Below are 23,446 nucleotides of genomic sequence, written 5' to 3'. Positions count from 1 at the left end.
GATTTTCATGATTTTGTGGGGTTTTCTGAGTTAAGAGAGTAGCGATCCTTTCTCACAGGTCACCTCAGGCCGCTCACAGGAAGAGGAAGGGTGGTGGTTTCTGGGAGAGCTCATGCATTATGTATTGATATGTAATGATGGAAGAAAAGCCTTTAACTTCAGCTTCACTATGAGAATAATTTCAGAGTCTCATTATTGAATAAGACTGATTCTGATAAAAACCTACAAAGCAACAGGTGCCGCCAGTAATTCTCCCTAAAGCACCCTACCCTGTCAAGAAGGCAAATTGACTGTGTTTTGATGTTAGGTGAAAAACATTAAAAATTAATTTAGGCATTCTTTTTTTTACCCCGTACTCCCTCTGAGGATGACAGATATCATTACTAAGGCTTTGGTACCCTTAGCAGATGGGTTTTGTTTTGTTTTGCTTCTTAGTTGCAAGACTGAGTCTGCTTCTACAGAGACCTCTTTGAACTGAAGGCAAGCCAGGTACTCTCTTTCAGCTTGTCCCAGAAAAGAGTGTAGAAACCACAGAAATGGAGATCCTAAAAACAAGGGTTGATTGAGGCAGATGGTGCTGTGGCTATTGGACCTGCAGGGTGAAGTCCCACAGGTCACTGGGGAGACTTTTGTTAAAGTTCTTTCCTTGTGTTTGGAAAAATAAATCCTGCACCTCAACCCCCAGGGCAATCACAGCATTACTGTCCTGTTCTCATAAGTCTGCTTCTTTTGCATCCCCCTCTGGTGCTGGCTTCTCCAACTATCCATCTGAGCTTCTGGAGGAATCCTAAGGCTCTTCTTTCTCCTCACCCCTCTCCCCACCCCATGGTATCGCTTCTGTCCTGAGGCCACTGAAGAGCATTTCTTGGTGATTTCTAATTGTTTTCCCTCCCTCTCATTTCTTACTTTACTTCTAAAAAAAAAAAATCTTACCATTCTGGCCACTTTGCTCTCTAGTCCTGTTCTCCTGTGACTCTTGCCATCCTGGCTCCCTGCAGGGGACACACAGGCCTTCAGGCCCTTGTCTGGGGCCTCCTTATCCCCATTCCTGGCCATTTTTGACTGTGGAACCCTGTACTCCAATGCAGGAGTCACCTCTAAGCTTGATAGTCTATTTGAGGACTATGATGTTTAAGCATAAAACTTGGTTGTAAAAGATTATTTAAAAAAAAATTCTTGTTTTTTCCAACACAGCAGTTTCCCTGGGGCTAGCAGGGGCTCTCTGGTGACCCATCCTGCCTTCCTCTGTCTTGCCCTTCTCCCCACCACCTCCTGCTATCTCTGCTCCTGCAGTTGTGCCTGCTCTGGTTTCTTCAGATGGCCTATAGATGTGTCCTAGAACCACTGACTTCAGGAGGGCTGCTGTGACCTTGTGTTTCTCTCCAGTTGGAATTATATATCTTTTCTTGATTCATTCTACAGTAATCTAGGGCAATAGCTAACAGGAAATCTATTTCTTATTCAGGCTACCAAACTAGTAGCTCATTAAGGAAAAATATTAATATTTTAGAAACTTCTAAGTGCTAAAATATAGTATCTGGATATAGTAGTGCTCAAGAATAGTTAATAAATGATTCAACCAGTGTTCTGGTAAATGAATGAGTTTACCAGTGAATTAAGTGGCAGATTCTTACACTTAACATTGTGAGAGGATAATTATTGATGAGAGCTTGCACTTGTTCATTGACTCCTTGCTGTTCATGGTTTCAGAAGAGAATTGATTATTTTATTTTATTTATTTTTTTGGTGGAGCTGGGGATTGAACTCAGGCCTTTGCACTTGCAGGGAAGTGCTTATTTTATTGAGCCATCTCCCTGGTCCTATTTTTTTTTATTTTAAAGAGAATAAACAATAAAAATGATACAGAATTTCAAGACAGGAATTTCTTTCCCCATTTTAGAATCTCTTTTTTTAAACTTTCCATTTTACTGTTAATATACAAGTGTCCTGCCAGGCCAGAACTGTTTCATAATAGTCTGAGAAAAGGTACTTTAGAGAAGAACTAGGTAAGGAGAATGTTTTCTGACATCCTTCGAGAAGTTCACATTAAAAGTGGATTGAAGGGGCCGGGGAGATGGCTCAGTGGAATAAGCGCTTCCCTGGCAAGCGCAAGGGCCTGAGTTCAGTCCCTGTGACCCAGTAACCATGCCAAGCACCAGGGGGCACATACAGATATGATGTACCTCTTGTCCATTAGGCATTTCTTTTTTTTTTTTTTTTTTTTTTGGGTGGAACTGGGGATTGAACTCAGGCCCTTGTGCTTGCCAGGCAAGTGCTTATTCCACTGAGCCATCTCCCCGGCCCCCATCAGGCATTTCAATTTGACCATGGAGAGGTTTTTTAAAAAAATTATTTCAGTTTTTACTTTTGTGTAATAATTTTTCATATATATGTGGTATGACATTTATATATGTATACATATTCTGGCTGTGGCCAGTTTGTGTATTATGAATTATTTATGACTTTATTTGTGTTTCTGCTGGAGTGTTCTAAAACTGGGTTGTAAAAATTTTTTAATTTTTGCTCTTTGCAATAAATATTAGAAGCATTTTCTCAGATTGCCATTTGTCTTTCTAAAGACATTTCTCACTCTACAATTGTACAGATATTTCTTTGTTTTTCCTACTTTTTTGTTTTTATTTTTTTTCCTCAGAGAAACTTCTAGAACATTGCTCTGGTGTATGGTATGAGAGGAGTCAGATTTTATTTTTTCCAGATGGTTAGCCTGTTTTTCCAACACCATTTATTAAATAACCTTTATTTCTTCCACTGAATTTATAGTGCTTTTCAACCTTTCAGTGTGTCTCTTATTTTTCTTTCAGCTGAAGCATGACCATGCCTTTACGTCTGGGTTAAAAAGTAATCACTAGTTACTTTTCATTTTGGAGTAGGAAGAGTCACACAGTGTCAAGAAGAGACACCTTTGACCTTTCAGAGAACTATAGTTGTCCTTAGGTATCTGCTGAAGGATGGCTTCCAGGGTATCCCTTTAGATTTCACAATTTCCACAATCCTTGGATGCTCAAGTCCTTTATATAAAATGATACACTGTTTGCGTATAACCCATTTTCATTCTCCAGTATGTGTATTTTAAATCACCTTGCAGTTTAATACAATACCTAATGCAGTGTAAGCAATTGTTACAGTATATCATCTAGAAATAATGCAAAAAGTTACGTATTTAATATAAGTGAATGTTCTTTTTCAAACATTTTCAGTCTGTGGCTGGTTGAATCTCTGACAGTGAGTGTTGTTCAGCAAATATTCTTAGTTCTTTGCCTTCCAAATGCTTGGTAAGATTGCATTTCTGGAACTTTATGGTTGGTGAAAGCTATGGGACTTGCTCTGGTAAGTTGTAAATGAGTACTCCTTGAGTCTGCATTGGGCTATAGCATTTAATTGCTAGTGCAAGAACTTCCAGAACTTACTTTCCTGGTATATAATGACTGAATTGTTCAATATGGTGGCTTTCTCTTTGGTTTGAATTTCCTTTTCCTTCTTTCCTTTCCTTTTTTTTTTTTTCTTTAAATGCATTTAGTACAGGGTCTACAGGGTCTCACTACACAGATCGATTCTTAGTGATCCTCCTGTTATCAGCCTCCCAAGTCCTGGGATTACAGATCTGCGCCACGACGCCCAATCTCCATTGCCTTCTCAGTGTGCCTCTCCACGTGCCCTGGGGGTAGGGCCACCTCAGCACACCTGGGATTGAACCCTGGTCCCTGCACCTGCCTAAGCAGACAGTTTAGTCCACTGAGCTATCTGGCTGGCCCTGGTCTGAGTTTCTGAATGACTACAATAAACAAAGCCTTCTTGTCTGCCCCCATAATCACACCTTAGGAACAAATGCATCTTTATTGTTGTATATCATTAAGTTTTGGGTTTTTTTTTTCTTCGTTTTTGAGCATAACCCAATGATCCTGACTAATGCACATATTCTTTTTCACTATATCATTTAATTTATTATCAGCTGAACTCAAGCTAGGGGGTTTCTTAGGGAGGAGAAGATGCTGTTGCATGTGAACTGCTGAGACTAGAGAGAAATGATAATTTTAGGACTAAAGATACACAAAAATTTCGTTTGATTTCAGGATACCTTAATTTTTTCAGGTAATCTGGAGCCTCAAAATGTTTGCTAAAGCAACAAGGAATTTTCTTAAAGAAGTTGATGCTGGTGGTAATCTGATTTCAGTATCAAACTTGAATGACTCCGATAAGTTACAGCTTTTAAGTCTGGTGGCCAAAAAGAAGAGATACTGGTGCTGGCAAAGACCCAAGTACCAATTTTTATCTGTCACTCTTGGAGATGTACTCACAGAGGACCAATTTCTCAGTCCAGGTATGTTTCCTATATTCTATAATTAGTTCCAGAACAGAAAATGGACCTTCTAGATATGTGTTGTCTAGAATCAATATGATATATTATAATAAATTCTACTTTTTGTTTGCATGCTGTCTCAAAAATATCTTTTCAAAAAAATACATCTTTCTTAAAATTAACAAACTTCTGCATGCTTGCCATGAAAAGTTATAGCTTCATGTTTTGAAAATAATTTTTCTTTCTTTTTTTTTTTTTAGTACTGAAAATTAAACTCAGGACCTTGTGCTTGCCAGGCATATGCTTATGCTGCTGAGCTATCTCCCCAGTCCTAGTTTTTCAGTTTTGGTGTAAAAGTCAGCTATACTACAAATTGTGGTACCTATGTGTAATCCCAGCCACTTAGAAGGCTGAGGCAGGAAGAACAAAAGTTGGATGCAAGTCCGGGTTATTTAGGGAAACTCTTGTCTCAAAATAAAAAATTAAAAAAGGCTAAAGGGGCCAGCAAGATAGCTCAGCAGACTAAAGTGCCTGCTTAGGCAAGTGCAGGGACTGTGGTTCAATCCCCAGCACCACATGCTGTTCCATCTCCACCCTTAGAGTGGGCTGAGCCGGCCACAGAGTCCCGTCGTGGTGGCGTGCACCTATAATCCCAGTGCTAGGGAGGCTGAAAACAGGAGGATCACAATGAGTCTGAGCTGCATAGTGAGACCCTGTAACAACCAAATACAGAAAAAAAGAAGGCTAAAGATGGTATTTTAGAGCTGTTTGGGTTCATTCCCCAGTGTAGGGGAAAAATGCGCCTTGTAGATATTTAGTGTAAGTGGAATGGTTGCTCTGCCCAGAATTTGGCTCCCTATTGATATGGATGATGCCACATACTGATGAAGGGAGTGTGGGTAGTGTCATTACTCACATAGTGGTGCTTTTTGGAGAATGTCAAACAGGCTCCAAAGCTGGTATAAAATGGCTACAGTGAGGCAGGTAAAGAGATAGGTTTGGCTGTTACTGTAATTAATGATGAAGTATTCTTGTGTATGTTGGGTTGGTGTTTGTGTGGTATAACTTTCACTGGCAGCAGTGTGGGGAACACTCAGGCTTCCTTATCAGTTTGTTTAGATGTACAGTGGAAAAAGAGGAAGTGGAGGGTTTGAAAGCAGCTAGTAGAAGACTACAAAAATGGATTGGACACAAATGGATCGTAGTACAGTCAGGCATTGCATGGCATTTCAGGCAGAGCTGATCTGTAAAGATGATGGTCCCTTAATAATGCCTAGCGACATCTTGGCCTAGTTTGTGAAGTGCACTCTATGATTTTGGTACAATGATAAAATTGCCTAAAGATGCATTTCTCAGAACTTGTTAAATGATGCAACAGCATAAGTAGGTAGGTGTCATTAATGATCCTAATTACAAAGGAAAGTGAGGTTCAGGGAGAAGACTGTTTTCCAAGGTCTCCCATTTAGTGATAGTAGAGTAGGGAAATAATCTTAAACTCTTTGTGTACATACCATCCTACTTTCAAAAGCATTCCTCAAAGTGTCTGCAGCCTACAAGCCGTTAGCTAGAAAGGGCTTCTTCCTATTCCTGGTGGTAGTTAAGTGGATAGGGAGAATGTAAATTGCAAAGTTAGTGAGATTGCTTATTAATAGTGTCCAAAGAATGGGTTTTCTTGACTGGAATCAAAGAAATACAGCTGTTGGGATAGTGTGTACATGGCAGCAAGGCTTTCAGACTCTGGTGGTTTTCAGGTCTTTGAGGAGGGCCATCAGGAGTGGAGATGAACTTTGGGTCACAGTAGAGGGAAAAAGGCAATTGTGAAGTTTCTAGCAAGAGTTTTATTGCACTGTGGTACCACTTGTTGCCCAGGTGGATCTGAAACTTAAAGGCTCAAGTGATTCTCCTGCCTCAGCATTCCAAGCACTAGGAGGACTACAGGTGTGCACTACCACACCTGGCTACCAGCAGTCTCTTAATATAGCTTCACTGAGTGTATTTTTATGGTTGAACCTGCTTGGATTAAAATTGAGAAAAGTGACTTGGTATTGTAGCTCAGGGGTAGAGTCAGTGCTTGGCATTGTGAAACTCCGGGGCTCAATACTCAGCATCAGGGGAAAAAATAAAGAGAGGGAATGTAGGAACCTGGAGACATGAGGAGGCTAACAGTTTGTGTGACGTCTTGAGAGTCGTGTTTAGGGTTCAGACACAAAGGGTGGATCTTGAAGGCACTCTGGTAGCTCCCATCTGAGAACTGCATGGCAGTTCTCAGTTGACTCAACTGAAGCTGGGATAGCAGGTGGTGGAGACATTCTTTAGCATCTGGGAATCCAGGAGGGAAAAGAGTCTGGGGCTAATGTGCTCCAGGATAGTGACTGAGGGGCCAGGCATGTCAGCAGATTTTTATCAGGAAGAAATAAGGAATTGCATGATAAGCAGTCTGACGGGCTAGAGGTCAGGTAGGAAAACCTAACCTGGTAATGAGGGCCAGGACATTGTTCTCCAAGGCTGGTAGGCAGGAAGGCCCAATGTCCATGGTGTCCAAGGCGAGGTCCAGGTGGACCGACCAGGTGCTTTCCTTGTAGGTGTGTCTAGTGGGAGTTCCTTTCCAGCCTGCACCCTGGCAAAGCAAACATTTAAATTGGTCAATTTCTTCAACATGTGGTAGTTAAGGAGATATTTACTTTGAAATAATTTGCTGAACTTTGTAGGTATTTTTTTGGTACTTTCCTATACATATTTGAATTGAAAAATGACAATATGTAAAAGCAACAGAGAGAGCCTGGGCAGTGGGGTATGCCCTTGCTCAGCACTGGGGTGGGCTGCAAGCCCTGTTTTGCTCTGTTTTCATTTGGCTGCTGGCTGAATGATTCCCAAGGCTCTGTAGGAGTGGGAACCTGGGTGGCCCAAGACATAAAGGTGGCCTTGTTGTCTTCAGGTCCTGTGCTCTATGTGTTCCAGTGGTTGTGGAATCAGACTTCGTGAAGTATGAGGGCAAATTTGAAAACCATGTGAGTGGGAGCATCGAGACTGTGCTGGGCAAAATCAAGCTGAATGTGGGAGGCAAAGGCCTCGTGGAGAGTCAGTCTTCCTTCGGGACCTTGAGGAAGCAGGAGGTGGACTTGCAGCAGCTCATCAGAGACTCCGTGGAGAGGTAACAGGAATTCTGTTTGGCATCTTGGGTTTGGACACATCTCCTGTTTAAAGGTCATTCCCTCAGACCTTTGTTAAAAGGATGACAGATGCAACCTTTTCCAGCCAACAAATGTTTATTGAACACCAGTTGTGCTGAACACATTCTGTATTCTAGAGCTCTTTGACTGTTCTTAGCCTGAAGGTAGGAGCACTTTGAAAAGATGTTATTTTGGGAACATTTCTGCTTCCTTCAGTCCTGTGAATTATAAAATGCCAAAGTGGAAAGGCACACTCTTGCATTTTTGAATACTAATGTCAGTAGCAGGAAAATCACAGCCCCTCATGGCTATTCATCCTTTCCTCACAAGGAAGACAGAAAGTGAGGGACTTGAGAGGAATAGCTACTTTCTAACTTGGACATCTTTAAAAAAAAAAGCTTTTTAAAAAATGATTTATTATTTATTATGTATTTGGTACAAGGTCTTGCTATGCAGCTTGGACTCACTGTGATTCTCTCTCTCTCTCTCTCTTTTTTTTTTTTTTCTGGCAGAACCAGGGATTGAACTCAGGCCCTTGCTCTTACCAGGGAAGCACTTAGTCTACTGAGCCATCTCCCTGGCACCTCTACTGAGCCATCTCCCCTGCTCCACATTGTGATTCTCTTGTCTCAGCCTCCCTTAGTGCTGAGATTACAGATATGTGCCACCAAGCCTAGTTTCAGTGGTTAGTATGGTGTGCCTGGGGTTCTGGGGCTAGCATGCCATGCTGTACGAGGGATTGAACCCAGGTCCTTGCACTTGCCAGGCAAGTGCTTAGACCATCAACTATCTCCCCAGCTTCCAACTTGGACATCTTGAACAGGACCCCACCCTGACTCTTGGCTTTCAGTAGAAATGTTCTGTCCCAGGGTAATGCATCACTATTTACCTTGTTTGTTCAACATGTGACAGGGTGGTACTATGTTTGTATCATATGCTGTTCTGTGTGCTGAGAGTGCAGGGAACACAGTGTCATAATTTCTGTTCTACATTCTAGTAGGGAAAGACATGAGATATGTAACTAAAATGTGCTGTAGGTTGATGGGATCTGTGACATGGAGAAAAATATGTGGGGGGGTGCTAGGAGTGAGGGCTGTGATCCACACAGCCAAGCCAGAGCAGGCGTGCTGAGAATTGGCAGTAGACAGACCAGAAGGAGGTGGGATGAGCATGGTACACCAGGCAAAGATGTTGGGCATGGCGGTCAGGGTGACTGCAGCCCCATGAGCCAGAGCAGGATGGGGAGGCAGCTGGGCAGCACGACCAGCAGGACCTCGGAGACCACTGGGGAGATGTTTACTTCTATGGGAGTGAGGTGGGAAGGCCTGGAGGAATTCTGAGCAGAGAAGTGACAATTTGGAAAGATCAGCCTGGCCAGTGGGTTGAGGAAAAACTGGATGGACAGAAGCCAGCTGAGAAGTTATTGCAGTAATCCGTTGAGATGGTATTTCACTTTATACAGTACCATATGTGCATTTTCATGTGTAATTTTATCACCTTTTTTTCCTTTTAAGATAGAAGGTTCCAATCCAAATGAATGAAGCAAAAATAGGTGGCTTTTAAATATAAGTGGCTTTTCTCCTCTTTTGCAATATTCTTTTTTTGCAATATTCTTATAAAATATAAAATATGAACTATGTGCTCATTAAAATTATGTTTCAAAATTTATAAAATACCATAAAACACACTCATCAAGAATTTGGTGGGTGGCTTTTGTATAGGTTGGGCAGCTGTGGTCTTCAAAACTGATGTACCTCTGCAGTAAGTGCCCAGGGCTAATGGCGTCAACAGACCGCGGTCATATATGTGTGGCCTCCTGGTTTCCTCTGGGACTCTGACTCCACGGAGTTAGGAAGCCACCAGGAGCTCCCCTGCTGGTCAGGGAACTTCAGGCACTCTTTGGAGGCACCAGGTGGAAAGCAGTCACCCATACCTCCGGCTGTCGCGATCTTCATTTTCCTTTAGTGCTTTTCTTTGCTACAGAAGCAATTTTATCCTGTACTACGATGCTAACACACATTAGAAAAGTACTTGCCTACTGATTTAAAATGTAACTGTGAAATCTGGTGACACTTTTCCCTGGAAAAGGAAAACAGAAAAGTGGGGGAGTCTGAGGATTCTTCTTTACTCCCTTAGTCTTTACTAGCCCATTTTAACTATTTCTTGAAGTCATGTTATTTCTGTTTCAGGAACCACACTTGGGTAGTGCTCTTATTTATTTAGTATTTTAGGGAAGGGTCTACAGAGTGTTCAGGGTCTCACTAGTAGATTAGACTCATAGTGATTCTCCTGTTTACAGCCTCCCAAGAGCTGGGATTACAGGCACCCACCACGCCCATTCTCAGTTGCTGTTTCAGCATACCTGGGGGCAGGGCTCTATAATCACGTTTTCTGAAAAGTATTTTTGGTACTGGGACTTGAACTCAGGACCTTGTGCTTGCCAGGCAGGGGCTGTGCCGCTGAGGTATATCTCCAGTCCATGATAACGTTTTTTGATACAGGCTTTAAAACACTCTTCATGTTCCAGGTGTAGAAGCCCTTGCCAACTTGGAAGCATATGGGGCAGGACCCATGAGGGGGGATGAGAGAATCCATTCTGGAGAGAAAGAAGCTGGAGCCAGCAGCTGTACGAGGGGGAAGAAAGGAACACATGTGCCACACCTACTACTGTGTGCCAGGCAATTTATGTGCATCATCTGATTTCCTGTGCACAGCTATCTTCTATTTGTGAGAGAGCTAAGGCTCAGGATGGTAAAATAACTTTCTTCTAGGCACAGAGCTCAGTTGGGTGCTAGAGCTGAGATTTCCTATCTCCAGATCTCCTGTTCTTCCCTCTAAATCATACTTGGAGTGACTGTGAAGAAAGGAAATTGGCAGAGGAAAACATAGTTAAAATGATAGCACAGAATGTAAAGGTAGAGGCGTGCGTCTGAGCCGCTGTGAAGATGGCAGTGGTGAAGAGCAGATTCCGCCCTGTCCTGAGCAGGCACATGGGAATGATGAGGCCCGTGCACCCAGCAGTGCCAGGCTCAGGCTTGACCTCCCCTTGGAAGACTCTTCAGGAACCCTGCTAATTGCAGAGGTGAGGAGGAAGGGATGGCTGGGGAATGGCAGCCCTGAAGAATGCTGAAGAATAGAGGTCATGAGCTAGAGCAGTAGTTTAGTGGGAGAACATGTGTGCAGAATGCACCCAAGGCTCTGGGTTCAACTCCCAGGTCTAGAAAAAGCATAGAAATGCCAGAGGTGCTGGAGGTGAATTATTGCAAAGAGCTAAAGGTGAGCTATGGGGGTTGTGGGGAGGAATGACTCTCTTAATCCTGGGATGGGCATCTGGAAAACTAGCAGTCTTCTGACTTCGTGCTGGAGTAATAAATTCTTATCCATCATCTGCCTAACTTTGGACTCCTACATCAGCAGGCTTGATAAGGTGCTGTTAATACACATGTCTCGGGAGTGGCAATTAGTGATGCTTATGTACTCTGTGTTCTCTGCAGAGTTTACTTGCAGTCAGTCATTTTTATTTCAGGTCATTTAGATAAGTTATCATCTGTATACAATTTATTTAATTCCTCAAAAATCTGAGTACTAGGTATGGGGATGTAGCTCAGTGGTAGAGCAGTTGTCTGCATGAATGAGGTCCTGGGTTTGATCTGCAGCATGGAAGAAAAAAGCAAAATGAAATAAACTCTCAGCATTGATTTATTGCCTGTGAGAAGTATGCACATCTCAGAAATAAACTTTATCTATCCTTGAGAAAACAAACACATGGATGCATGACATTTAGCATTTGGGGGCACAGAACTTTCCACTGGAATTAACCTTCTAGAGACCTGAACTGATTGTTTTGAAGGAGCAGTGCTCTAGGTTTGTTTTAAACTTTCTTAATGGAAATCAGTCTAAGATATATTGCATGCTTGCTTTTTTTGAAGGAGGAGGAGGATGAGAGGGTGTTTATGGAGACTTCTCTCTCTTTATTTCTCTCTCTCTCTCTTTTTTTTTTTTTTTTTTGCGGAACTGGGGTCTGAACTCAGGACCCTGTGCTTTCCAGGCAGGCAGTTATTCTATTGAGCTATCTCCCCAGCCTGAGACTTCTCGTAGTGACTCAGATTCATGCTTCAGTCTTAACATCCAGTAATATTCTGTAACAAATGTTACAGACTTTTTCTTCCATCACCAGGTACCACTTGTCTCTCACTACTTTAAGTATACTAGCCCCTGATGGGTGTGTGGTGTATGTCTGTAATCCCAGCACTTGGGAGAATGAGGTAGGACAATTGCCATGAGTCCAGGCCGGCCACATGTCATCCCAGCTCTGTGGTTGGTTCATTGCCTCTAATTTCTCTGGACTGGGGAAATTTATTCCTTGTAAATAACTTACATGGACTTGGTAAATCACACCAGCCATTGGCCTCAGTTTCTCTGGCTGCAGGGTAGGTAGATGGACTCCTGCTGTCTTGATAAGTAAACCATGGAGTACATACCCACAGCTTGTCCTTGAGTTCTGGGCCCTGGGTCTAGCAGCTTGCCAGCCATGGCATGTCATTGGGGAGTTCCCTTAGAAGTGGCTCACCATGGGCCAGTGAGATAGCTCAGCGGACTAAGTACCTGCTTAGGTAAGCACAGGGACTGGGGTCTATTCCCAGCACCATATGCGGCGCTGGCCCTGCCCCTGAGTGTTCTGAGTGACTCACAGAGACTGGGGTTGGTGGCACATGTCTATAATGTCAGTGCTGGGGAGGCTGAAAACAGGAGGGTCACTATGAGTTTGAGCTGCGTAGTGAAATCCTGTACAAAATACATTAAAAAAAAAAAAAAGAAAGCTCACTAGCCCAAAGTAATCCAGTTCTTCTTTGCCTAGAACGAAGAACTGGACAAGGTGACGTTTCAGAACTGGACTGTTTTGCCAAAAACAGTGCCAAAACATTTATTTGAAAAATAAGGGGTGAATGAATATGGGAGAAAAGGGCTCCCTGGAGTGAATTTGGACAGAATAAGAGAGAAGAAAAAAAAAAAAAATTGGCTGTGTGGGAATTCACACTATCAAGCTTCCCGTGGTTTCTGGTCTTATAAACCATCCACATCTCCTGGGAGCTGGTGAATTCTACATACAGGTTCTTGGTATTAACCTGGGATCTTTTGTTTGTTTGTTTTGTTTTGCTGAGACAGGGTCTTACCATGTAGCCCAGGCTGACTTTGAACTTGCTGGCGGTCTGTGACTCAGTGTCTTGGCCCCGAGTGCAGGGATTCCAGGTGCGAACACCATGCCCTGCCCTGGGATCTTGTCACTGATGGGTCCTCACTTCCCCCACCAGCTTGGCGATGCCCTGTCTGCTGTATTAGCATCATTTTGGGCTTTCCCAGCAACTGTGTGGTTGAGGTGGGTATTACCATGGAGGCCTATCCATGTCTCTCCTTTGTATTAAAAAGCATGTTAGGAAAGCAGGTTACATTTTTCTCCCTGTACTGTATATGGTAATTAGAAGTTTGGTTTTTTTATACAGAACTTCAAATTAGTTATATTAAACTGACACATTGTGAAAGCAATGGTGTGGCAATAATACATCTTCATAATTATTATTTTTATTTTTTTACATATACTCTTTTTCGTAATTATTTAGAATATTTTAAAATGACACTCAATGTCCTATGATATTTAAATATTCCCAATTTCTATAAGCTTTGCATATATATTAGAAATAAAAAAAATTAGGGCCGGGGAGATGGCTCAGTAGAATAAGTGCTTCCCTGGCAAACGCAAGGGCCTGAGTTCAATCCCTGGCTCCCCAAAACAAAAAACAAAAACAAAAAAAAAGAATTAAAATTAAAAATAGGAGCCTGAAGTTTTACCATCTTGCAGTTGGTCTACAAATACTTCCAGGCTCTAATAGCAGGAAAAGAGCATGAAGAGGCGCTGACAGCCTAAGCATATACATATATGGCCATATATATTTAAAAATGCTTTTCTTTTTATGGCTGTTTGAGCTTTTAAAAAATGTTGTGGCAGTTCTCATCGAGCACCATTTCAATATGCCAGTAGCTGTTATTTTATTTGGGAGATTTTCAAGGCAAGAAACGTGAGCGCTTTAGTCCGGGTTCGTGTTGAACTTGTGCTCCTTCTGTCCCAAGCCTCCTAAGTGCTGGCCTGTCTGTCTTGAAAAACAATAAACAAAAGTGCGAATGGCAGCGTTTGCACTGGTCTTTTTTCCTACTGAATTGGTTTCCCTGTGACCAGCAGAGCATTAGAAAATCATCCCACTGGGCTAGCGCTCTGCTCAGTGCTGGCGTCATTGTGCCAGTGTGGCTGTGTGCTCGGATGATGCCTTCCCTGCATCTCCTCCCTTCCCGTATCCTCTGTTTGCCTTGTTTGTCCTTGGTGGCAGCCTGTGGGTGGGCCATGAGGGCACCTGGAGGTCTGTGTTCAGGGAGGCTGGCTGCTGCTTTGTGTTCTTCTGCTCTTGGTGGCTGGTGGTATTTGTAGACCAACTGCATGATGTTCAGCCTCATACTTTTAATTTTAATTTTTTTTTTCTGGAACCAGGGATTGAACTCAGGCCCTTGCCTTTGCTAGACAAGCATTTACTCTATGGAGCCATCTCCCTGGCCCTTAATTTTAATTTGTTTCTAATTTTTTTTCAGGCTTTTTAAAAATAAAAAATTGAGCAACACAGAAGATTTGAGGGGCAGTATAACAAATGCCACCTGCCACCTGGTTTATAAAAGTTTCCTATGACCAGCGCTTTAGAGTCATCTTTTTTTTTTTCCTTCATTGTCCAGGATTTCATTAGCAAAGTGGGTCCATGTTCCTGCGAGAGTTAGGTGCAGCTCTGTAGAACAGAGCCTGGGGCTCAGTGAGTCCTCATCAAGTAGTTCCGTGGAGTAGCTGCTGGTGGAATGGCGCTGTTAGGCTAGCCAGGAAGGAAGGGTGAGACTCAGCGTGCTGAGACCCTGAGGGGAGATGCTGAGCCACAGAATCGAGGTGCTCAGGTTTCTGACAAGTGGCACTTGTGATGCTCCCGGCCTATGGCTTGTTTCCCACCTCTGTGGAGGACACAGGGCACTGCAGAGTCTCTGTTCTGAGCCCAACACAGAATTACTAGGACCTTTGGTGGGAGTCTCAGGGCCAATGCTCTAGTGGCAGCCTGTGCTGTCTCTAAGGGAGGCTGGCCTGGCTGCACAGCTGTGCCAAGGAGCAACTGGAAAGTGCACAGGCTGCCTCGCACACTCTGTAGCTAGAGACTCACCTCCCCACGTGCCCCTTCTACTCTGTTCTTCTGGGGTGTGGCACTTAGTGCTGTGGGCAAGGCCTGCCAAGCTGCCTGATTCCCCTGCCAGCCCTCCTGAGCATGCCTCTTTCCCGTGGGCTTGAGCACAGCACCTGCAGCATGCTAAGCACTGTGTGGTTGAAAGAATAATTGGTTTGTCTTCACTTCCTGTAGAGGAGCCTCAAATTCAGAACTTACTTAGTTTTTCTGGACTCTTCATGCCAGGTCCACATGATTTTTTTCAGCCCAGTCCTATACCCAGAACATGGAGAAGAAACACATTTTCCGAGGCTACTGCATGGATTTGCCTCGCTGCACCAGCTTCCTTTCTTTGAGCTATCAGCTTTTAGCTTGCTGTGTCTCATCGTGGGGCGGGAGTTAATTCATACCCTGTCGAGGTGGAGCATCAGTAATTTCTTAGTTGTTTCTCCCCATTTTGTCTTTCTGTAGGGTTGTGTGTGGTTAAGATAGGGCATTGGAGACAAACGTGGATGCAGGTGGGGCAGTTATAAGATGGTGGTGGCCTAGTCATGTGCAGTTAGCAACTTGGTTTTTCCTGCAATTTATGATCCTGACATCTTCATTGTAATCATAGGGGGTGTGTGTGTGCGCGGGGGTCTTTTCTCACTTCGGTAATCCCCTCTCAACTCCAGGGAATATGGTACAAGACTTCAGTGGGTACCAGAAATGGAGGATGGTAACAAACCTATGTATACTACTTTTTTCAATACATACTGGTGATAAAGTTTAATTTATAAATCAGTCATAATAAGAGATGAATGACAACTAATAATAAAGTAAAACAATTATAACAGGGTGCTGTAATTGATGCTAAGGGCGCACGGCTCCTCACTCTCTCAGGATGTCTCATTGTCCTGTGCTTCCTCTTCTGCTGGGGCACAGAGCTCAAGCAAGAGGAACTGTTATGGACTTAGAGCACTGGGCCTGTAACTTTTGCAGCTTGAGATTTGACAGCAAAATTAGTGTGAAGTTTTTTCTCTCAGAATTTTACATGTAATTTCTTTTCTCATAGATCTTGGCAACTTTAGCATACTATCTTTTTGCTTTCTTTATTAAGTCAGGAATTTTTACCTTTTCACTTAAAAAAGCACTCTTTTTAAGCTTTGGGGCTGTCATTAAGTCAAGTAAGGGCTATTTGAACGCAAGTACTGTGGTAGCGATCTGGCAGCTGAGATGGCTCCTGAGGGACGAAGGAGCAAGTAGCACATGTCTTGTGACTACAGTCCATAAAAGATGACTCATCAGCCTGCTCAGAATAGTGTGCAATTTAAAAGTTTTGAGTTATTTCTGAAATTTTTCATTTAACATTTTTGGACTGAGTTGCTACAGGTAGCTGAAACTACCGAAAGCAAAACTGCAGATAAGGGATCCTAGTGTCTCATGGAAACGGAGGCCCCAGGGTACAGAAGTTGAGGTTTCTTGAGATTTCTTTTTCCCAGCTCTTGATTGAGCATCTTATTAGCTGTGTCCTTTGGGTCATTGGCTATGAGTTCTTTTTGCCTTTTGTCTCTTTGTGAACCTGGGTGACAGTAATTTTGTCTGCCAGTAAGAGTGTTTAGTTGCAAAGGATGTTTCTCAGGTCATATAAGAAAGCATCTGGAGCAGGATGAGTCTCAGGGAACTGAATGGCCATTGGTGAATTGGTAGTCATGGGTGCGGTGGCAGCCCCACCTGATGCTGCCCCCAACAACCCTAGTTGTCTTGGACCCAAATGGTGATGGCATTGCAGATGAAGTACAGAGGCAAATAGTCTGTTCTTAGTGACTATAAGAGAGACAGAAATCTTCCAGAAACCCCAACAGACTGTCCTTCAGTTTCAACATTCAGAATTACTCTCCAATTGCTGATTAAAAACTGCCCAGACTGGCTGAGAAGTCAATCAAGCTTTCTGGAAGAGCTGGGCTAGCCTTCCCTCTCTTCTAATACAAGGCTGCTTCGCACCTGCACAGAGCCGGGGAGGCCCCCTTGTGCCACACTCCTTTGTGAAAAGCATGGGATCCTGCCAGGCAGTGCCAGTGGGAATAGTAGGTTTCAGTGCTGCTTCCTCCCCTGCATGTTCAAGATGGTCCTAGATTATGAAAGCAACCTCTTGGAGGAGTAAACAGATGGGGAAAAAAACAAATTTTAGTAGGCATTTACTAAAATTAAACCCTGGTCATGGGCTCGGTAGGACCAACTTGGAGAAGGCTGGGTATGGATAAAGAAGCAAATTTTTCTATTTCATGAAACATCAGGAGGGCCAAGGAGTTTAGTGAAAACATCTGTGAACTTAATGCTCCATAGCTGGTCTGTGAATACATATTATTGTACCTTTTAACTGCAGCTGCAGCAGATAAAAGAAAAACAAGAAAATACATAAACTCCTGAAGTCTCATTGGTCAGTGTGTGTTAGCAATTCTTGCTATGACAGGTTGGACTCTAGTTTTTGGCCATTTTTGATAATCCCAATCTCTGTTTTTAGAGAACTCTGCCAAGGTTGTAGTGTTTCTTCAGAACGCATTTGTCCTTTTGTCTGTGTAGTGGCTACAGCACTCGTCGAGGAGCGGGAGAATGTGAGCCCTGGTTCTGGCTTTGCCACTGATGTGGAACTTCCCTGGGTGCATTCTCCACGTGTGAGCAGAGGCACTGGATTTGAGGCCAGTGCTCAGGACCATGCCACTCTGTGCACATGCAGACATCGCCAATCAGTCCCAGCTGCCTTGCCCCTTGCTGTCCCCCAGTCTGGGCTGTGTTAGAATCTTCCCTGCTGCTGGGCTGCAGTCCCTGCATCAGAGGTAAAACTGAGTGTGAACGTGTTCTTCATCTCAGAACTAGGTGATCCCCCGGGTTCCTTTGAGTTGTGTAAGTTCTCTATAGCAGGTCCCACAAAGCTGATTCCTCTTGGGTCATGATGGGCCCTGGGCTTTAAAGAGTCTGATCAGGACTCCATCAAAACCTTCCTCCAAGATGTGCTATTCTCCAAGGTTATTGTGTGAGGAGAGTGACTACTGTGACTGGCTCGGCCTTGTTCATCTGGCCCAGTGTTGGGGGCATAAAAGGACTCACTTATTCTTGGAAGTTGGTGAACAAGTTGGTGTGGTGGTTTGCACGAGAAAGTACCCCCCCATCCATGCAGGAGGGATTCCAGGCAGCCTTTATGCTTTGGAAAAGAAAGCACATTGTCAGAGTGTTAAAGGTCTTCTCTGGGTTTCTTTTCTGTGAGTGAGTTTGCACTTTGGCTTTGGAAAGGTTAGAAGTAGAGAACATAAAAGCTCAGTGGGAGGGGAGGCAGCTTCATTAGGTTTGGGCTTCCGGAGCTGCTGGCTGTCTTGGGAGCTTGGGCTTCCCTTCCTGTACCCTGCTCTGGCCCAGGGCCTGCTTTCCAGCACTGCTTGTAGAAATGTAGAGAGCAGTGCAGGAGTTAACAGAGGTGAAAGTGGCATTCCTGGTGCAGCCAGAGGTTGAGCACTGCCAGAGGTAGAAGAGTGACAGCAGCTGTAGGATGCTGTGGCCAGGTGAGGCTTGGCAAAAGATCAGGATATGGCTCTTACCTGTGTGACTCTGGTCACTGTCTTCAATGTCCCTGAGGCTCTTTTTCCTCATAATGGAAATCCCTAATCCATGGTTTTACATGTTTTTGCCTCTTGAGCTCTGTTAGCAGTCTGTACAAGTTATGTAAGATCAAGGTTAAACAAGTTGCATCGAAATGTGCCTGGCTTCCCCATTAGTGGGTCCTATTGCAGGGTGACTCCTGTTCCAAAGGAGGCCAGAGCTAGAGTCCCTCTTTCCAGGGCTATTCAGAGTCTGTATCTGAGGAGACTCCTCTGGGCTGCTTAAGTTCTCACAACATTGACTTGGGAGGCGATGGGATAGGATCCGCTCCAGAGACTTTTGCAAAGAGTCAAATGAGCAATCTGTGTTCCTGGATGATTGTCTTCCTCTCTGTTCACATGAGGTCTCCTCTACTAGCTGAAGATGAGAAAATTTTCCAGCATTCAGCTTCCAAAAGGTGGCAGCACTGTCCTGAGAAACAATCTGGGGACACCTGCCTGTCTGCATCCTACCTTTGCAGCTCACTCAATTAAGGATTTCCCTGGGGCCTGCCTGAATTGGGGTGTATGGCCCCTGCCTGTCATCCTGGCCCAGGATGGGCCCAGACCCTGGCACTGGACAGGCTTCTGTTTCCTGCTGAGGTAGACTCACTCCTGCAGCACCTCACAGGGTTCAGCTGGGCCCTGCCAGCACTGGATCATCATCGGCTGAAGAAGGAAGTTACCTTCCTGCAGAGATGTTTCCTCCTGTCCTATGGTGTTTGGGGTGAAAGCTTGAATTTTAAGCAGTAGAGATCTGAGGTGTTCTAGGCTGTTTTTTCCTCCCATTTCAGACACTTTTACACTGACTTAGACCAGTTTCAGGTGTTATAGTGGATTCTTTCTAGGATGTTTTGTAGACTGTTGAAGTCATGCCATATTCCTAAAAACCCTCCCACAGCCCTTCCTGTTCCTCAGGTATGGGTTTGCAACCAGAGATGCTGCTTCTGACGTGTGTGCTCAAGTGAACGTGAGCCGGTACTGAACTGTACTTGACTGAATTGATAGTGATTGGCTGGAAGATGGAGCTCTGTACAGCAGTAGGAAAAGCATATTAGAAAGAGTTTGCTGCATATGTGGTCTGACTGATGCACTGGTTTTTACCTTTAAAGTCTTTGACTATATGACCAAGAAATTCTGTCTTAGGCAGTTTGCCTCTCTGCCATTTTGTTCATGTTATTATGTTTTCTTTTTCTATTGAGACATAATAGTTATGTATCTTTATGGCATACATTAGGGTAATGCAGTAAATACACATATAGTCATGTATACTCACATGTAAATAAAATCAGAGTACCAAGCATTTCTAGGTTTTTAAACAGTACTTAATTTTGTGTGTGAATATCATACTCTTCTAGACATAATGAAATGTAGTGGGTCTTAACCAGTAGTTAAGCTCTCCTTGTGTTGTGCTGCCTCCTGTGGGATTTCATTCTAACTCCTTTCTCCGTTCCATTCTTTGCAATTGGCTGCTTATTTCTGCAGATGAATAAGAGCATGTGGTGCTCATTTCTCTGTATTTGACTTCTTAAACTTTGAATAATGGCCTTTAGTTCCATTCATGTTGCTACAAATGGCAGAAATTTCTTATTTTATGCCGAATGACACTCTGTTGGGCATACACGGCACATTTTCTGCCTCCATCCATCCACTGAAGGGCTTCTGGGTTGAGTCCATGCGGTAGCTGTTGTGAATAGAATGCACTAAAGCTGGGAGCGCGTGCCTTTTTTGGTGTAATGATTTTGTCTCTTGATATGTACCCACTGGTGGAGCTGCGGGCTCATAGGGTAGTTCTGTATGTATTTTTTGGAAGGAATCTCCATGTTGTTTTCTATAATGGCTGTATTAATTCACATTCTCACCAACAGTGGATAAGAGTTCCTTTTTCTCTACATACTAAATGATGTTTGTTATTTTTTATTCTTTTTATGATAGCCATTCTAATTGGGGTGAGATGATGTCTTATTGAGGTTTTGATTTTCTATCCCTGATTGAGATTGAGCATTTTTTCATATATTTGGCCACTTATATATGTTCTATTGAGAAGTATCTGTTGGGATCTTTAGCTTATTTTTTGTCAGCTGTTTTTGGGGTGGGTTTAGCTTTAGGAGATGCATATATAGTTTGGATATCAATTCCCTTGTCAAATGAATTTGTACATATTTCCTCCTATTATGCAGACTGAATCTTAATTATTTCCTTTTTTGTACAGAAACTTCTCTTTGATGAAAAGCCATTTATCTACTTTTACTTTTGTTGCCACCAATGTATTGAAGCATTTTCCCATTTTTTAAAATAGTAATTTTATAGTTTCAGGTTTACTATTTAGGTCTTTAATCAATCTTAAGTTGTTTTTTTGGACAGTTTGATTCCTCACATGGATACAAATCATGCAAGCACCATTTTTTATTTATTTATTTTGTGCAGGATCTCACTATGCAGCTTGTAGTGTTCCTCCTGTTTTCAACTTCCCTAGTGCTGGGATTACAGGCATACACCACTACGCTTGGACTCCATCGCTGGCTCAGCATGCCAGGAGGGCAGGACCAGCATAGCATGTGGTGCCAGGGATCAAACCTTGGCCCCTGCACTTACCTAAGCAAGTGCTTAGTCCGCTGAGCTATCTCGCCGGCACTACAAGCACCATTATTGAAGAGAGCTATGTTGTCTCTACTCTCTGTTGCTCCATCTTCATTGAAGATCAGTTAGCCATCAGAGCTGATTAATTTCTGAGTTTTCTATTTTTTTCAACCATTTATGTATCTGTTTTAAAACCAGTACTATGCTGTTTTGATTACTGTGGCATTGTATTATGTTTTGAAATCAGATGTCTTATGTTTAGCCTTGCAAATTCAACCCTCTTACCCCAGGATCACTTTAGCTGTACTGTTTTTGTTTTTTGTTTTTTTTTTTTTTTAAATATACCAGGTCTGGCTATGCAGTTCAAGACTCATAGTGATCCTCCTGTCTCAGCCTCTCCAGCACTGGAATTACAGGCATGCTCCACCATGTATGGTTTCAGTGACCAGCACGGTGCACCCGGGGTTCTGGTGCCAGCATGACATATGGTACCAGGGATCAAACCTGGGTCTTTGTGCTTACCAGGCAGGCACTTATGGCACTGAACTAACTCCCCAGCCTTTGCTTGGATTGTGTAATTCAATATGAGTTATAGGATTGACTGTTCAATTTCTGTACAGAAAGTTATTTGTATTTATGGGAATGATGTTGAATCTATAGATCTCTTTGGAAGCAGGAACATTTTAATGATTTTTGTCATCTATGAACATGAAATAACTGTCCTTTAAAATTACTTTTTGTCCTCCATAATTTCTTTTATCAGTAGATTTCATTGTAGAGGTCTTTCACTTGGTTAAATTTATTTCTAAATATTTTATTTTTTGAAGTTATTATGACTGAAACTACTTAATTTCTTTTTGAGCAAGTTCATTATTGGTGCATACAAATGCTACTGTTCTTTGTATGTTAATTCTTTTTAACCTACAACTTTCTTGATTTTGTTTATTCTGACAGGTTTTTTTTTTTTTTTTCAAAGATAAACTGTATTGAGCCCCACAACTCTAGTTCTCTTTCTCCTGCACCGTCTTGGTTCCACAGAGTCACTCAGTCCTGTGAGTAGCAATAAGACCTACTTTGCGCCCTGCACGGGCATCTCTGTGGATAGTTGAGGGTTTGCCGATGTGCTGGTGGTTACTACCTCCAAAAGGATGCTCCACTGGATTCATGACCATACCACATACATGTGGCCAGCAGTTCCTCTTTGCCTTGAGTTTGTGGTAGGCTCAGCCAGCCTTCAAGATAAGTTTATCAATTCTGCCACCGCCAGCTACTACACAAACAACAGCTCTGTTGGCAGAGGAGATGACCTTAAAGCCCGAGGGCAGCTTCACTCTGGTCTTCTTGGTTTTAGGGTTGTAGGATATGACTGCGGTGTAGTTCCCAGAGGCTTGGGCCAGCTTACCCTGGTTCCAAGGCAGCACACGATTGTATCCTCAGGCATGGTGCCCACAGGGAGAACAATGCCAATGTTGAGTTGGGCCTCCTTGCTGCAAATCATGAATTGGCCCTTGTGGATGCCCTCGTCATCCTTCTTGAATTGTTACAGATCCTGGAAAACCACCTAAGTGAGGGGTGCGCCACAGCCCAAGTTGTGGATGTCTTTCACAATGCCCTTGGTGTAGCCATGTCGGTCTGTGAAGTCCACAGTGCAGACAAAGAGTGCCCTTGAGATGCTTCACATGTGTGCGAAACAGAACCAGCACCCTTCCTCTGTCCACGGATCACCTGGCCCATGACAGTGGATCTGTTCCCAAGTGCAGCTGAAAGAGGAAACACTGTGTTCATGAGCCACCTTACCTTCCCTCTAACAGCTTTTTTGAGGGAGTGTTTAGGTTTTTCTGTGTATGAAATCATGTCATCTGCAAATGGAATAATTTAACTTTTTCCTTCCCAATTTGGGCTGCCTTGCCTCTCTACTGCCTAATTGCTCTTGCTGAGATTTCCAGCAAGAGCTGGATTTTTACCCTAAGAGGGTGAAAGTGGACATCTTTGTCTTGTTTCCCATCTTAGAGGATATGCTTTCAGTATGACACTGGATATGAGTTTTGTTTATAATCTTTAGTATTTGAGTTATGTTTCTTATAAGCATAATTTTTTAGTGTAATCATGAAAGAATGATTTGGTTTAGATATTTGGATGTCCCCTTTTTGGTTTCATATATCTTTACAATTTTTGTATCTTCTTGCTGAATTGATCCTTTTATCAATGTACAATGACCTTTGTCTTTTTTGCAGGCCTCTCCCCCAGGGGAAGGGAGCCCACGTTATTTGCACTAAGTTATATCCTAGCCCATTTTTTATTTTGAGACAGGGTCTTGGTAATTGAATGAATTTGAGAGTATTGCTTCCCTTGTAATTTCATTAAAGGATTTGAAAAGTAGTGGTAGTAGGTCTTGTAAATGTCTTATAGAATTTAGCAGTGAATCCATCAGAACCTAGGCTTTTCTTTGTTGGTAGGTTGTTAATTACATCTTCAGTTTCTTTGACTAATAATTTGCTTATTTAGCATTTTTATATCTTCTTGATT

General features: G+C 43.0%; 1 protein-coding gene and 1 pseudogene across 1 annotated transcript in view; one reads left to right on the top strand and one right to left on the bottom strand.

The window, feature by feature from the left end:
• Gsdme (gasdermin E) overlaps nt 1-23,446 on the top strand; it is a 67,761-nt gene that overhangs the window by 5,790 nt on the left and 38,525 nt on the right. The window contains exons 2-3 of the mRNA XM_004626471.2: nt 4,111-4,339; nt 7,277-7,469. Of these exons, the coding sequence (XP_004626528.1) occupies nt 4,129-4,339; nt 7,277-7,469 (404 nt within the window). The 5' untranslated portion in view covers nt 4,111-4,128. The remainder of the gene's footprint in view (nt 1-4,110; nt 4,340-7,276; nt 7,470-23,446) is intronic.
• Nucleotides 21,922-22,654, bottom strand: LOC101571535 (annotated as a pseudogene).

The sequence above is a fragment of the Octodon degus genome, unplaced genomic scaffold (assembly GCF_000260255.1).
Source record: "Octodon degus isolate 3935 unplaced genomic scaffold, OctDeg1.0 scaffold00015, whole genome shotgun sequence".
In the NCBI taxonomy this organism is placed as follows: Eukaryota; Metazoa; Chordata; class Mammalia; order Rodentia; family Octodontidae; genus Octodon; species Octodon degus.
Note: the sequence above shows the minus strand (reverse complement) of the source record. Positions and strands in the feature narration are given on the sequence as shown.